The sequence below is a fragment of the Plecotus auritus genome (genome assembly GCF_963455305.1).
Source record: "Plecotus auritus genome assembly, chromosome: 6".
Classification (NCBI taxonomy): Eukaryota; Metazoa; Chordata; class Mammalia; order Chiroptera; family Vespertilionidae; genus Plecotus; species Plecotus auritus.
Genome location: NC_137773.1, coordinates 95,360,533 through 95,376,926, shown reverse-complemented (window position 1 = coordinate 95,376,926; position 16,394 = coordinate 95,360,533). Strand labels below are relative to the sequence as shown.

The 16,394-nt window shown below is 53.1% G+C and overlaps 1 protein-coding gene across 6 annotated transcripts; it reads right to left on the bottom strand.

Moving 5' to 3' along the window:
• Nucleotides 1–1,025: 1,025 nt before the first annotated feature.
• On the bottom strand, nucleotides 1,026–15,707 carry LOC308249925 (cytochrome P450 4F3). 6 transcript variants are annotated; one of them, XM_080672023.1, is made up of 13 exons: nucleotides 15,522–15,707; nucleotides 15,063–15,261; nucleotides 12,004–12,148; nucleotides 9,274–9,327; nucleotides 9,056–9,183; nucleotides 7,969–8,090; nucleotides 6,959–7,229; nucleotides 5,951–6,017; nucleotides 5,641–5,770; nucleotides 3,164–3,297; nucleotides 3,008–3,072; nucleotides 2,738–2,820; nucleotides 1,026–2,206 (listed from the first exon to the last, which is right to left on the bottom strand). In XM_080672023.1, exons 2-13 carry the CDS (start codon nucleotides 15,258–15,260, stop codon nucleotides 2,029–2,031), a joined length of 1,575 nt encoding a protein of 524 aa, XP_080528149.1. In that variant the 5' UTR covers nucleotide 15,261; nucleotides 15,522–15,707; the 3' UTR covers nucleotides 1,026–2,028. The 6 variants fall into 6 exon arrangements, with proteins under 6 accessions (XP_080528149.1, XP_080528150.1, XP_080528152.1 ...); XM_080672024.1 differs by having other exon boundaries at nucleotides 15,640–15,700; XM_080672026.1 differs by lacking the exon at nucleotides 12,004–12,148 and adding an exon at nucleotides 10,393–10,537 and having other exon boundaries at nucleotides 15,640–15,700.
• Nucleotides 15,708–16,394: the final 687 nt, after the last annotated feature.

The window sequence follows — 16,394 nt, the reverse complement described above, 5'->3', positions numbered from 1 at the left end:
GACCCAGGCCTGCAGGGGAGGGCAATTCGGGGCAAGCAGGCCTGTGGGGGAGGGCAGTTGGGGGCAACCAGGCCTGCAGGGGAGGACAGTTGGAAGGGACCAGGCCTGCAGGGGAGGGCAGTTGGAAGGGACCAGGCCTGCAAGGGAGGGCAGTTGTGGGGGACCAGGCCTGCAAGGGAGGGCAGTTGCGGGGGGGGGGGGACCAGGCCTGCAAGGAAGGCAGATAGGGGTGGCCGGCCCTGCAGGGGAGGACAGTTGGGGGGGGGACTCAGGTCTTTAAGGGAGGACATTGGGGGGCACCCAGGCCTGCAGGGGAGTGCAGTTAGGCGGCGATCAGGCCGGCAGAGGAGGGCAGTTAAGGGTGACCAGGCTTGCAGGGGAGGGCAGTTAAGGGTGACCAGGCTTGCAGGGGAGGGTAGTACGGGGTGACCAGGCTGGCAAGGGAGGGCATTTAGGGGTGACTGGGCCAGCAGTGAGGGCAGTTGGGGGTGACCAGGCCTGCAGGGGAGGGCAGTTAGGGGTGATCAGGCTGGCAGGGGAGGGCAGTTGGGGGCAACTAGGCTGGCAGGGGAGGCCAGTTAGGGGTGACCTGGCTGGCAAGAGAGGGCAGTTAGGGGTGACCAGGCCAGCAGGGAGGGTAGTTGGGGGTGACTAGGCCTGCAGGGGAGGGCAGTTAAGGGCATTTGGGCCAGCAGGGGAGCAGTTAGGCTTCGATCAGGGTGGCAGGTGAGTGGTTAGGGGGTGATCAGGCTGGCAGGCAGAAGCAGTTAGGGACAATCAGGCAGGCAGGCAAGCGAGCGGTTGGGAGCCAGCAGTCCTGGATTGTGAGAGGGATGTCCAACTGCCCGTTTAGGCCCGATCCCGGTGGGGTCCCAGATTGGAGAGAGTGCAGGCTGGGCTGAGGGACAAGCCTCCCCCTCCCCCCTTGCACAAATTTCATGCACCAGGGCTCTAGTACACAATAATATTGAATGTTAATTGTAATTAAAAGTAAAATTTTAGAAAACTAAGAAGAGCCAGGCTTTCTGAAAGGAAAAGTAATAATGGCAACATTTATTGAGCATTTACTGTTTGCCAAGCACAGGTAGTCAACCATGAGGTACACATTGCTGCCTCTTTGCACAGAGGAGGAAACCAGGGCACAGAAAGGGAGTTGCCTTGCCCAGGGCACACAGCAGAGCTGAGACTTAAAGCCAAGCAGTCTGACTCTGGATCCCATACCCTTGGGGGCAAGTTCGGTTTACAATGGTCTGGCTTTGAGTTTCAAGGTCAAAGGATGGCCCTCCCTCACTCCACCCCAAGGAGGGACTTGGAAGTGAAAGGTCAGGGATGAGGGTTGGGGGGCACTCCAAACACTCTTGTGAGAGTACACAGTGGGGGCTCAACCAGTATCTGTTGGACAGGCTGCCTGTGCAGCATCAAGGGATCCGGAAAAGGGAAGAGCGGGGCTTCCTAGAGGCAGGGCAGGGGATCACCTGAGAGACACACTGTGGGGTGGGGGGGAGCGGGGGGAGGCACAGGGTGGGGCTACTGACAAGGGCAGGAAGGAACTTGAGTCCTGCAGAAGATGCCTGGTCTCCTGCCCTGGGTTCTGGGCTGGCCAGCGAACTGCTTGGGGAGGCATCCAGGACTCGTAGGAATGAATCTGCCTCTATGGGTTCTCCGTGATTCAGAACCTCAACTGTGCCACTCAAGCCCATCTTTAACCCTGGGCCCCCTCCTGCTCAAACACCTCCCATGGCTCCCACCTCCCCACAGGATAAAATCCATAAGTGGTCTCTGGGAGAACTCTCTATCCGCTATCAGCTTGGAGCCCTAGGCAGAGGCAGTCAGGGTCTAGGGCTCAGGGACACTTTCCCCCCTCCCCCCTCCCCCCAGATATGCCCAGCCCCTGGGTCCCCACAGGCCTCAAAAGCCTCCTAGTGGCTCTCGGAGAGGCTGGGGCAGAGGAGACAGCAGTTTTATTGCCGGGAACCTGCAAAGGAGGTGTGTGGGGTCAAGGGTTGACCTAGCCGGGGTGGCGCAGGGTCACTGTGGGCCGGCGCTCAGCGGCTCCACCCACAGCCAAAGTCCGCCCTCGGCGCGCAGGATGAGCTCGGGCTTCCTGCGCGGCTTGGCCTCATCGCACAGGACGCGGAAGCGCAGCAGCGTGAGTGCCAGGACCACCTTCATCTCGGCCATGGCGAACGTCTGCCCGATGCAGTTCCTGTGGGCGAAGGGGAAAGGGGCTCAGGTGGTGTCCGGGCCCTGGCCCAAGACCCCCATCCACGCCTGCAGAGATGGGGAAGGGGTTACTGTGCCTGGGATGGAGATAGGGCTACTGTGCCCGGGATGGGGAGGGGCTACTGTGCCCGGGATGGGGAGGGGCTACTGTGCCCGGGATGGGGAGGGGCTACTGTGCCCGGGATGGGGTGGGGCTACTGTGCCCGGGATGGGGTGGGGCTACTGTGCCCGGAATGGGAAGGGGCTACCGTGCCTGCGAACCCGTGCAGGCTGGCAGATCCCCTGGCTCCAGCCCCAAACTCGGAGCAGCACGCAGGCGGAAGCGGCTCTGAGCATATCGGGGTTCCTTCCTTGGACCCACCCAACCCCCCTAACCTCAGGGGAGGGAAGGGAAGGAGAAGCAGGCTGTGTCCTTCTTCAATCCCCTCTTCCCCGCCCTCACTGTCCTCTGGGACCTCAGCCCCAGGTCCCTGCCCCATCACCCCCTTCCCGCCTCCGATGCTGCTGCCCTCACCTGGGCCCCGCAGAGAAGGGAATGAAAGCCAGAGGTGACCTCTCCTGGATCTTTTCTGGGTCGAAGCGGAAAGGGTTATAGACCTGAGGGCGAGACCAAGACAGGGCTGCTGGGTGGGGTCCCCTGACAGCCCGCCTTGGAGAGGCAGCCGGTGTTTGATGAGGGGGGGGGGGGGGTGATGTCTGATTTGCCAGGTCAGAACCCTGCTTACCACCCCCTCCAGGTCCCCCAAAGGGAGTGGACAAGGATGAGGGAAGGGGGAGACAGCACCTCAGGGTCTGGCCACACGGATGGGTTGTGATGGGTCCCAAAAATACTGATAAGGCAGGTAACACCTGTGGGAAAGGAGGGGCCAGTTAGGAGGAGGCCCCCTGCTGATGGGCCCCTCTTTCTGCCGGATGGCTCCTCCCCTGTCACCGACAGCACCTTTGGGGATGACCCGGCCATCCGGGAGCGTGATGTCCTGGGTGCAGCAGCGGGAGATGACGGTGACCGGGGGGTGCAAGCGCAGGCTCTCCTTGATGCACATGGTCAGGAAGGGCAGCTGGGCCAGGTCGTCCCTAAGGAACCCACACAGTTACCCACTCACAGCAAAACCAGACACCCCCTCCCAGTTCCATGAGATCGTCTCTCTGTGTAACAAAATAAATTCCAGAGGGATCAAATATCTCCAGACTCAATAGGTTGTGTACATTAGATGTGTACAACTTTTTGTATGTCGATCACGCTTCAATAAAGTGGTTTAAAATTAAAAGAAAAGAAAATCGGTGTCGCAAAAGTACTAGAGAAAATTCTAGAAGCTTTTCTGAGCAACACAACACAAGAATGCCAACCATAAAAATGGCTTACAAATTTGCATTAAAAATATTCTTTATGGCAAGAGAGCAAAATCAAAAGGCAAATGAGTAAGAAAGAAAAAAACACACATCTAATATTTTACTTATCACGGTACTAGAGATAGTAGCTAATGCAGTTAGGCAAGGGGATAAAAAGAGAGTAATATAATTTGAATGTGGGCGTAAATGTGCCATTTCTGGCAGATAGTGATTTCATAATTAGAAAACAAGAGAATCCACTGGAAGAGCTAAATTCTTTTTTTTAATCCCCTTCTTTTTGTGTGATGAATTAAATTTTTAATAGCTGATATAGTTAACTGGTTCACAATTGGAAAACTATAAAACTACTCCTGAAAGGACACACAGGAAATTATTAGTGGAAGTTACTCCTAGGGTGAGGATTAAGAAGAATGTTTATTTACTTTTTAAACATATATTTTTATTGATTTCAGAGAGGAAGGGGAAGGGAAAGATAGAAACATGATGAGAATCATTGATTGGCTGCCTCCTGCATGCCCCCTACTGGGGATCCAGCCCGAAACCCAAGCATGTGCCCTTGACCTGAATCCAATCTGGGACCCTTCAGTGCATAATTGTGCATAATTAACAAAGTGCATAATTGTGTTTGGAATCTCCGTTGAAAAGGCATGCACATTTTTCTTCACCTCACAGGACTGCTGTGCTACACAAGGGCTTGGAGTGGAGAACATCACCTCCAAAATGCCTGTCCAGCCTCAAACCTCCTCGCCACCTCCAGGCCCTGGCCTGGCGAAGGCTCAGAACCTCCTCCCTGGGCCCCATGCGACAGCTGGTCCTCTTCAGTACATCTCCCACACTAGCCCTAGAAAGATCTCTCTGGTACCCAGATCTGCCCTGCCCTCCTCCTGCCCAAACACTTCCAGCGGTTCCTCGTTGTCCTTGGGTTAAAATGGAAGCTATTAACATTGCTTTCAAAGCCTTCCACATCTCTCTCTTTCTTCTTGCCTCCCTCGCTCTCTTCCTTCCTCCTCCCTTTTCCTTTCTCTTGCCTTCCTTCCCTCTTCACCCTCCCTCTCCCTCTGTCATTCTCTCCGACTACCTCACTTGGCCCCGGCTGTCTCTTCTTCTTCTTCTTCTTCTTTTTTTTGTAATATATTATATTGATTTTTTACAGAGAGGAAGGGAGAGGGATAGAGAGTTAGAAATATCGATGAGAGAGAAACATGGATCAGCTGCCTCCTGCACACCTCCCACTGGGGATGTGCCAGCAACCAAGGTACATGCCCTTGACCGGAATCGAACCTGGGACCTTTCAGTCCGCAGGCTGACACTCTATCCACTGAGCCAAACCGGGTAGGGCCGGGCTGTCTCTTTTTACCTAACTGGGCCAGGTCAGTAGATACATCGACTGATCAGCATTCAGGGTCACAGCAGACACACTCTTTCCGCCCTCAGCCTTGCCCATCTTCCTGTCAACTCCCGCCCCTGGGCTGGGACTGTTCCCCCACCAGTCTGGGAGCTCCCAGAAGGCACAGGCTGGCTGGGGTCCTTCCTGGGTCTCCAGGATGCAGAATGGGGCCAGGGAGAATTGGAGATGGCACCAAGCTGGAGATGGGAGGGCAGTGTGGCAGTTTGTTGAATAGGGACTGGGTGGGGGAAGATCCAGGTGTAACTGGGCAAGAGTTGAGTGGCTTTATGCCTAGGTGTCCCCTATGAATCCTGGACTGAACAATATGGAAGGAATTAGGAGGCAAGAGATAAGTAAATATTCAGGTTGTGGAGATATTTGAAAAAAAAAAAAAAGTGATATCACAGGACAGGAAGGGAGTGAAGGAGAAGCTGACTCTGAATATGCCCACACATGGTCACTAATTTTCTCAGCATCCCAGATCTTTCTGTCCCAAAAGCCTGTAACTTTTTCCCTGCTATCCAGGCTGGGTACCAGACCCTGCCTCTGGACTCTGCTTCCATTCCCACTAAATGGGAGGACACAGTGACAGAATCAACAAAAAGATCTTCCCTCTTCCCCACTTTGGGAGCAGAGCCAATGAGAGGGGCTCAGGAAGAGGCAGGAGGACCTGCACTCACCATTCAATCTCTTGAGGCTCACGGTCCCCCAGGAGTTGTTGCACCTCCTGCCGGCAGCGCTCCTGGTATTCTGGGTGCCTTGCGAGGTTGTACAGGACCCAGGAGAGCCCGCTGGCTGTGGTGTCATGGCCTGGGAGGCAGTCAAAGGGACTTGGGTCTCAGGCATCAGAAGGTGGGCGGTGCCCTCATGTTAAGGCCCTCGGGGAGGACGGGGAAGAGTGGGAGGGATGAGGTGGTCCAGGGCCCCCTGCCAAGTCCCTGGGATAGACAGACCCCTGCCTCCTCTGTACTCCCACACTGTGACCCTCACCCTCAAACATGAAGGTGTCAGCCTCAGCTCGGATGTCCTCATCTGATAATTCCTTCCCATCTTCATCCTGGAGAGAAAGCAAGACTCCCCAAATCACACCGGCTCTGACGGCCCCTGAGGCAATCTCTGAAGTTCCATCATCCATTCAGAAACCGAAGCCCACACTGCACTCCTAGACCTCCCTTTCTCACCAGCACCAAGAGGCCGCGACCCACAGGCCTCCTCCTGGCCTCATTGCCTCCTGGTGGTGAGGGCTTTCTGATTTTAAAAAAGTTACTGGCAACCTGGGTTACAGATGATTGAACTGCCTTGGAAATTAGAAACTGAGCATTGCTCCACATTCTAGGATGGTCAATCCAGAGGCTCTACCTTCCCTGGACATGAGGAATGGGTTATAAATCTATAGAACCTATAGACTGCCTTCTCAAAGGATTTGTTTATGCCCCTAAACCATAACAATCTCCTCCTCCTCCTCCTCCTCCTCCTCCTCCTCCTCCTCCTTCTTCTCTCTCTCTCTCTCTCTCTCTTCCTCCCCCCACCTACTGAAGAAAAGGCTGATGTGCCAGCTGTCCCATGTAAGTTCTAAGATTTAAAAGGTGCAGGTACCTCTCCTGTGATGCAAGCATGGTAAACATATCATGTAGCCCTTAGAAGTATGTGGGAGTGGGGAACCAGGGCTGTAGTTCTAATCTGACTACTATTACCGCTATGAGTAATAATGGGCTGCTCTAATCCACAGTTCTGGTATATATATATTCATGGTAGACTAACTTATTTAAGTTGGAAGTAGAATAAAACCTCAGGCCCTTCACAGTTTCAAACTTAGCAATCCCCTACAGGCTGCACTGCACACACTCATCTCTAAAACTTATCCCTGACTATCCCTCCCTTCCTCAAGCACCCTCCATGGCTCTCCAGTGCCCTCTGCATCAAATCCCAGCTCTTCAATTTGACATTTGAAATCGAGGTCCATTCTTCCTTTTCAATTCAGATGCCCGAGAAGCCCACCTTGGTCAGCAGGAGCACATCAATGAAGTCCAAAGTCTTGGTCTTGGCCTTGGCCTTCAGGAAGTCCTCCACACCCGGATCAGGGAGGGTGCGGCGCCGCTCCCGGATGACAGCGTCTGTGAAGTCGTGCACCAGGCGGCAGGCCCGGCGGAAGCGCTGTCCATCGGGGGTGAGGTAGTACAGGAAGTCGATGTACAGGAAGAGCTGCTGGTGCCGTTTTGTCACAAGGGCACTGAGCTCCAAGATGGCAGCAATATATTCGCTGGGCCTCCTGCAGGATGAGGACAGGGAGGCAGGCAACAACTTGGTTCACTTAAAGCCTGAGGTGGTCCCCCCACCAGAAGCCAGGAGCTACCTCCCATTAGGAAACTGAGAAGCAGGATCAGATGGCCCTGCAGATACGTGGTGGGGATGATCCAGAAACGTGACTCCCTGAGTGGCCTCCACGCCTCAGGCACCCAGAGCCGCGGCTTAGACATCATGCTTCTCTCCTCTCTCTCCTCCCCAGTGTCTGCCCTTCCCCTTCCCTAAACTTCCCACACACTCAGACTTCATCCTCTCCTAATTGGCCAGTGGGCCCAGCCCCCTCCCTAGTCTCCTGCATCCAAGTCAACACCATCCAATTGGTCTTCTGTAGAGTGAGATGTCCAAGTTTAGTCTGGGTCACAACACGCGTCTGCTCAAACACCTTCCATGGCTCCCTGGAAGCCTCAGGATAGAGATCATACCCCACTTCTTGGCTTATTTACGGCCCAAAGATCTCACCCCTGCTAAGCCCTCTCACTTCACTTCTCCTCACTGTTTCACACACACTGCTCATTCCAGATTCTTGGCCTTTAGCAAACGGTTCTGTCTACCTGAAGGGATTGCTCTTTCTCATTCCCCTTCCTTGTCCTTCAATGTCTAGCCCTGACCCACCTCCTCCAGGAAGGCCCTTAAGGTCAGTATCCCGCTCCACCTACTCCCTTGGGCCCATGGCTCATGCTCCCAACCTCTGGGAAGAGACTCACTCCTGGCAATTGCTGTCAAAACTGAAGACACATTTCTGCAGACTGTCCAGGGTCATGAGGCTGATGTGCTCAAACATGTCCAGACGGGTGCTGCCCTCTGAGGCCAGGCGCTTCCACTTGGCCTGGACAGAGAAGGGCATAGAGCTGGGGCTTCCCTGGGCCCTTCCCCAACCCAACCACCTGGATGGAGCCCCCAGACCCTGCCTCTTGGTCCTCTGCCCTAGGCACCCATCCCCAGGGAGGACCAGGCTTGAGTGTGTGTATAAGCTATTACTCTTAGGGCATGAAGAGCCCATGGCTGGGAGGCAGGAGACCTGGGTCCAAGGTTCACACTCTACAATGAGGTTTTCAACAACTACCATTAGGAGTTAGATTAGAACCCATTGCACCGCCATTTAATTCTGTGCTGGCCTTTTGACTTGTGTTGGCCAATAGACTGTGGGGAGAATGAGGAGGTGTTGATCCTAATCCAGGATCTCAAGAGGGATTGCAGCCTCCTCTCAATCTCTTGGAACCCTGCCTCTGCCATGTGAACAGCCTGAGATGCCCAGGAAGGAGAGAGAGAGAGAATCCCATGAAACCAGCTGAGAGCTTCCTAGGTCAGCATGCAGCCAGTCGAGGCCCAATCTCATGAAAGGACTGAGCCCAGAGCAGCAGAGTTGCCCCACAGCTGATCACAGGTAATGAGTAACCACAGCCACACCCAGAAGACCTCCTCCAATGGACTCACAGACTTGTTGGCCAATAATAACCCTTATTGTTTTGAAGTGGTTTGTTATTCAACAATAATTAGTGTGCAATATTCATCATTGTCATCCATCATGTCTCAGAACTCCAAGGCTTCTGTGGGGGAAAATTGAAACTAATGCCTTCTGAACACCTACTATGTATCAGGGACATGACTCCATTATATCATCATCGCACTACAAAATTATTCCAATTTTACAGCTGAGGAAACTGAGGCTCAGAAAGGAAGAGCAATGGCCCAAAATCTGCCCAGAAGAGTCAGAATTCCAGTCAAGATGCCTCTGAGCCCCCAATATCCCCGAGGCTACACTGAGACCCTGACTGAGTTCAAGAGACTCACATGCATGATATTCACGCTGTCATTGAAGATCTTCATATAGGGCTTCAAAATGTTAAAGTGGAAGGCGGGGGTCAGCAGGCGGCGGTGGTGGTTCCACTTGTCACCAGCACTCAGCAGAAGCCCATCCCCTAGTAGAGGCAGCCACAGGGAGTGGGCAAGTAGCACTTCCCCTGGTCCCTCAAGGGTGTCCCCAACCTGCTTCACCCTCAGTTACTCACCCAGCCAGGGCTTCAGAGAGCTGTAGAAGACCATGTCCTTGGGGGCGATGGCAGCTGACATGAATGAGGACCATCAGGAGTAATGGAGGGGGGAGGAGAGGGACTTTTGATGTGGGGAGGGGGCTCCCAGCCAGGGGTCTGCATTCCCCCTCCAAACCCAGCATAGCAGAAATAGGACAAGGGCAGCGGAAATGGCAAGGAGTGGGGAGGTGAGGGGGCACCAGACCAGGCTGCAACACAGAGCAGAGCAAAGGCAGAGCCCAAAGACACACTTCTACATGCTTAGATGCATCTTAACATGGCACAACATGTTTTAGCATGCCTTGACGTGGCTCCTACATGATCCAACATGCTCTACACACCCAAACACAGCACAACACTCTACAAAATGCCTTTACATGGGCCTCAGACACCCCATCTTCCCCAGCACTCTCTGATATCTGCTGGGACATCTGATATGGCCCCAACATGTTTTAACATGTCCTGACATGGCTCAAACAAGCATGACAGACCCTGGCATGATGCAACATTTTCTGACATGGAATCAAAGACAATCTGACATGGCTTCAGTGTGTCCCACAGACATCCCCAGATAGTATTTAAATATGGTCCCATTAATGTCACAGATGTGAACCAGGTGTGACCCAGGCATATGCTAGGACCTGCCTTAACAAGACTCACATAAGGTCTCAGACATTTCTTCAGACACCAGACAGATCCAGAGCATGGCCCAGACATGATCAGCAGCAAAACTAGACAATCTCAAATGGCATCTCAGACAAGCACCACCAGACAGTCCCCAACATGCCTCAGAGGCACTGGCCAAGCTGAGCCCCAGAAATGACTGAGGCCAGCTCCATTTGATCCCAGGAATAAACATAAATCAGCTATAACTAGGACACACGTGGAAACATAAATGTGACCAGGGATGGCCATTCAGAAGATGTCACCCAGGTGCGAACAGACATGACTAGAGGTGGGGCAGGTGGGGGTCCAAGTGAGACAGAGTCAGTGGCATCTCTCCCACAGCCCCTCCTGTCTGCACCTGGGTCACCTGCCCAGCTGGAGGCAGCACAGAGACCTCAGCGATGAGCAAGCTGTGGTCAGAGGGGTGTCTACCTGGAGCAAAGAGCACAGGTTTGATGTAGGTGGGATGGAAGATTCGAATGACGGCATACCAGGGCCCCACCCACCAGCAGCACACATCCCCATAGGTGCTCGCCAGGCCCTGTTCGTACAGCAGACCTTCCTCTGAGCTCCGAATCTGGAGAGGAACAAAGAGGAGCCAATTCACACTGTAAAGGTGGCCAAGAGAAGACTCTTATCCAGCAGGTCATCCTCCTCCTGGGGTCCCTCCCATACCCTCCAGACTCAACAATCAGGGTCTTTTCTCATTTGGATTCCAAGCACCACATTCACCTGGCTTCTCTTCTGTCCCTGTTTTCTAGATAAGGAAACTGAGGCTCTGAACAGCAACGTCACTTATCCGTGGTCTCCCAGACAGTAGGTGGGATGCCTGAGACCTGAGCCCAGGTCTGTCTGAATCCAGGGCCTGAGTTCTTAACTCTTGAACTTCGTTGAATTCCAAGAACAATAACTCTGAGAACCCTATGCCTGCCAAGACGGGGCAATGAGAGTGGCCATGGCTGAGTGAGGAACTGGGCCACGCCAGGCAGATTAGAGTGAATCCTGCAACTTTTCCTGGAACTGTTGAGAATAAGCTCACTTTTCCACGGGGGTTGAGCTTCTGGGATTCATCTTTGCCAGCATGAGAGTGAAGGGCTCACAGAGGAAAACAGAACTAAAAAATGAAGACAGATTCCTGAGGACATTCTTTGACACCTGGATCCAGCTGTGCCTGAAGGCAACATTCGTGGACTGGACATTCCACTGAGTCCCTTTCTTGGCTTAGACCACACAGGGTTGAGTTTCCACCACTCAGAACTGCAAGAGACCTCAGCTGTCAATGAGAACCAGAGTCACCAGAAGGTTGGCGTCAGAGCCCAGCTCTCTGTCAAATGCTGCCTTTTCCTCTGCTCGGCCTCATCTATCTGGGGGTGAGAAAAGTAGAAAGCAAAGGACAAGACCCAGGCGGGGGTGGACTCTCCTTGGGGCAATTCCTGGAAGAGCTGCAGGATGGGGTAGAAGGAACCGACCCACCAGAGGTGGGCATCACAGAAATAGCAAGCCCTCATTGCTCTGGGCCTTGAGGGAGGGGAGCAGGGGCAGGTCTGGGATGCGGGGCCTGGGATGCTAGCAATGCCCACTGCATTACTTCACCCTCTGCTTTAAAAACTTTCTCCTCATTGTTCCAGACCATGTTCCAGAAACTCCTCCTCCAGGAGGCCTTCCAGCCTCCTCCAGGAGAGACCCTGCTTCTCTTCTGGGCTGCACAGCCTGCCTCTGGCCAATTCCGGACCACACCAGGTCGGGGATCCCTCGTCCTGATTCGTCTCCTCCAGATTGGGAGCTCCTCCTCCGGACATAACCTTGGATTGAAGCTGCTTGGGGCCGCGGGGGTGCCCAGGACACCAGGTCAGAAGCAGATGGCATGAGGGGGAGGAGGTGGTGAGATGCAGGTTTGAATACTTGGAAAAAAAGAGGAAGATGCTAAGAGAGAAGAGAGGAAGAGGGCCAGGTCTTGCAGGGGCCGCACAGAAGCTTGGCAGGGAGGGGCAAGAAGCCCCAGATGTGCCAGGGCACCCACCACCACAAGCTCTGTGTGGGTACCTGAGGCGTTGGTGAGAGCCCGGACCATGTCAGGGTGGCACAAAATGACGAGGGGGTGGATGGGGCCCTGCCAGGTCATAAATCCCTGGGGGTAGGTGGCCACCAGCTGAGTTACGTCCTTCATGCCCTGCTCTGTGGGGGTGACCTGAAAGCAAGGCAGGGTTGTCACACCCAAAAGGAGCCACAGCAGGTCCCCCCTGCAGCCTCTGCAATGGAGAGTGTGTCCGGATTTTGCCTGGATGGGATAATCTGCTTCCTCCTGCTCCTTCCCCCTCAGGGCTCCTTCCCCCTCAGGGCTCCTTCCCCCAAGAACGTGGGTTCTGGAGGCCTCGCCAAGCCTCAGGGTGCACCCAGGGCACAGGGAGAGGACATGTTCTCTGCCCACCAGATTCCCAGGGCCAGATATGAACTCTGCTCATCAATTAGGAGGGCGTTTCCCACCTTGAGCCCCTTCTGCCTGCCAGGCTCCGTGTATAGTGCGTCCTGCCTATCTATCATCTACCTCTCTATCATCTATCTATCTATCATCCAACTATCTATCTATCTATCTATCTATCTATCTATCATCTCTCTATCTATCTATCATCTATCTGTCATCTATCTATCATCTATCTATCATCTATCTATCTATCTATCTATCATCTCTCTATCTATCATCTATCTATCTATCTATCTATCTATCATCTATCTATCTCTCTATCATCTCTCTATCTATCATCTATCTATCTGTCATCTATCTATCATCTATCTATCTATCTATCATCTCTCTATCTATCATCTACCTATCTATCATCTATCTATCTGTCATCTATCTATCATCTATCTATCTATCATCTATCTATCTATCTATCTATCTATCTATCATCTATCTATCTGTCATCTATCTATCAGCTATCTGTCTATCTATCATCTCTCTATCTATCATCTATCTATCTGTCATCTATCTATCATCTACCTATCTATCATCTATCTATCTGTCATCCAACTATCTATCATCTACCTCTCTATCATCTATCTATCTATCATCCAACTATCTATCATCTATCTATCTATCTATCTATCTATCTATCATCTCTCTATCTATCATCTATCTATCTATCTATCTATCTATCTATCTATCATCTCTCTATCTATCATCTACCTATCTATCATCTATCTATCTATCATCTATCTGTCATCTATCTATCAGCTATCTGTCTATCTATCATCTATCTATCTATCTGTCATCTATCTATTATATATCTATCTATCTATCATCTCTCTATCATCTATCTATCATCTATCTATCAATCTATCATCTCTCTATGTATCATCTATCATCTATCTATCTATCTATCTATCAATCTATCATCTCTCTATCTATCATCTATCATCTATCTATCTATCATCTCTCTACCTATCATCTATCTATCTATCATCTATCTACCTATCATCTATCTATCTATCTATCTATCTATCTATCTATCTATCATCTATCTATCTATTTATCTTTTAGCTAACATAGTGCATCAAGTCTGTCAGTTTGTGCATCTACATATCTACCTACCTAATAGTGGATTCTGTCTGTCTATCTATCATCTATTATCTACCTACTTATCATAGTTTGTCCTGTCTATCTATCTCTCTTCTACCTATGGACATGCCCACCAATCATGCCATTTACAAATGAAGAAATGGAGGCCACATCCCCCCAAAAGGGAAGGAGGGCAGGTCCCCTCCTGGTAAGGCATCCTCTTCAGTCCCTCAGGATGCCTCATCCAAGCCTGACAAATACCCCAGGTGCCCCAGGCTGGTGGACATACGTCGTTTTTCACCCTAGTGACCTGCCCCCTGACCCCCAAGGACCCAGAGGGCAGGACTCATGATGAGGTTGGTCCATAAAGGGAGAGCGACTCAGCTGAGGTCACACAGCAAGAGGGGCTGGAGGAGACGAGAGTGACCAAGGCCAGCGCCCATGGCTGAGCTGCAGAGGGGGAGTTGGAACGGCGGTAACTTCCATTCCAAGACCCAGAATCTCAGGCAACCTTCATGCTGAGCTTGGGAATGTCCTCTGGTGAACTTGGCCACAGTGAGCAGCGAAATCACAGGATGTCCTTCCCCAAGCTGTAGTTCTCATTCCAGGCAGGAAAGGAAAGCTGCACTCATCCCTTGCTGGTCCGGGGGAAGGGGGAACTGGATATTCATCCCTTTGGCCTTGAGTAGGCGGGGGGCGGGGGGGGGGGGGCGGGTGATGGCAAATTCACCACTTAGGGACTCAAACATTGTTAGGTGCCTGATGTACACCAGCCCCGGGGCTGTGAGCTGCAGATAGAGTGTCTGCTCCCCAGAGCTACCATCAAGCTGGAGACCCAGATAATAAGTAATTAGACAATTAACTGTAAAATTAAAAAAGAAGCAGGACCAAGTCAAAGGTCAAAGTCTGGGGTGTGGCAGGAGTTGAAGAAGGCTTCCAAAAAGAGAAATGAGTGGCCAACTTTAGCCAGGTTGTGCAACAGGCTCCTTGAGACATCTTAGGAGAGAAGAGGAAGGTAAGAGGAAGGTATGCCAGGAAGATGAGGGGACGGGGAGCTGTGCCCCTGTGGGTGGGGGTGAGCAGACACACGGAAATGAGCCAGACAGGGAGCAAACCCTGGACAGTGCCCCTGAGGTGTCTGGAGGCTCGCTGTGGACACCGGGAGTCCTAGGGGCCCAGCTCTGCGCAGCTCACCCTGGGAGCCCCTCAGAGGTGCACTAATGTGGGGAAGGCAGACGGAAATGGACCCAAAGGAGGGAGAGGGCAAAGATGTGGGGAAGGCCTGGGATGGCAGAGTGGAGGAATGAGTGAGAAAAGAGGGGGTCCCCTTGACCCCCCTCACTTCTCTGCTGCCCTAGACCCTAGCCCAGTGGTCGGCAAACTCATTAGTCAACAGAGCGGCAAACTGCGGCTTGCGAGCAGCATGTGGCTCATGAGCCACGGTTTGCCAACCACTGCCCTAGCCCAACCCTTAAGCCCCATTGCCAACCCCTTGCAGAGTCTATCTACCCTAATACCCCAGACTCACTTTGCTGCCCACACTCACCATGCCCAGGTGACCCCAAAACCAGTTCCGCATTGGGGGCTGCGGGAAACATCGGAGGCGAAGAGAGGTGTCATAGATGGTATAGGTCCGGGCCAGGAAGCGGGCCAGGAGCCAGGAGGCTCCCAGCAGCAGCAGGAGTAGCCACGGGGAGGCTGCCAGCGGCCCCAGTCCCAGCCAGGACAGGCTCAGCTGCAGCATCCTGCAGGGCAGGCAGAGGGTGAGCTCCTGAGGCCGAGGACGGGGAGGTAATGGGGAGCTCAGAGGCAGAGACCCGCTTACAGAGGGAGAGGGTATGTGGGCTAGGGTCAGGGAGGGCCAGGTGAGTGCTGGGGACAGGACAGGGAGGGCTCAGGGATGGGTGAATAGGGGTTCAGCAGGGAAGGGACACCTAGGGAAATACAGAGAAAGAGCCAGAGAGGGAGAGAGAGACAGAAAGAGGGAGAGACAGAGTTAAATTACCCACTGTTATCCACCAACTCCCAGGCCAGCTCCACTCCTTGGAGCCACCCCAGCCTTGAGCAACACCTCTCCCCACCGTGGACCAGGACCCTCAGCTCCCTGACCCCGAGACTGGCACCTTCTATCTGGAGCAGCTAGTTCCACACAACCTCCTCTCCCCTCCTCCTGGGAAGTCTTTGACCCAGTGTCTGACCTGGGGGAAGCCAGGAGAGGCTGGGCTAAACCAACCAATCCCCAAACACCTGCTTATCTCCACCCCAATTGGCACTGGCCCAAAGGGAGGGTGGGGAGGAGGCCTTCAGTGTTGTCAATATAGGCCTAGAACTAGCTCAGGGTCACACAAGGTGGACACTGGATCCTCAGGACTCAGCACCCCCCAGGGGGTGTCAAGGGTAGGTTGGCGGCAGGCAAAAATGACTCTGGGCCCCCAAGTGTACTGCCTCCCCTACCCTCACGAGACCAGGGTGTGGCGGGTAAAAGCTTGAACTTTACTGTTGAGCTGCCAGGTGAGCCTTGTCCCAAACATCTGCCGAGCTGCTCTCTCCAAGCTTGTCTGCACAGCTTCTCGGCCCAGAGCTTGTCTGCACAGCTTATTGGCTCAGAATCATAAAACTCAGAGGCAAAAGCCTCTGGCCTCCGGGCGGGCCCACAGCCTGACAGGAATTAAAGTCCTGCTCCAAACAGCCCGGGGCCTGGACTGAGACCCGCCTGCTGTGAAGAGAAACCAGCAAACAGCTGGCTGGAAACTTTCCCATCATTTTCAGGGCAGGAAGGACCCAGAGGGAGAGGGCACCAGGAGGCGAGAGGGTAAGTCTGAGGAGTCCTGTCAGGGGAGGGCAGACGCTGAGTGAGTTTAACCCTGCCCTCGCTCTG

Coding starts and splice junctions, on each gene's coding strand:
- LOC308249925 (XM_080672023.1), bottom strand. CDS start 15,260: ATGCTGCAGCTGAGCCTGTCCTGGCTGGGACTGGGGCCGCTGGCAGCC. Junction 5,771..5,950: donor TGACACCTTCATGTTTGAGG/GTGAGGGTCACA, acceptor ACTGCCTCCCAG/GCCATGACACCACAGCCAGC. Junction 2,207..2,737: donor CCCTTCTCTGCGGGGCCCAG/GTGAGGGCAGCA, acceptor CTTCGCCCACAG/GAACTGCATCGGGCAGACGT.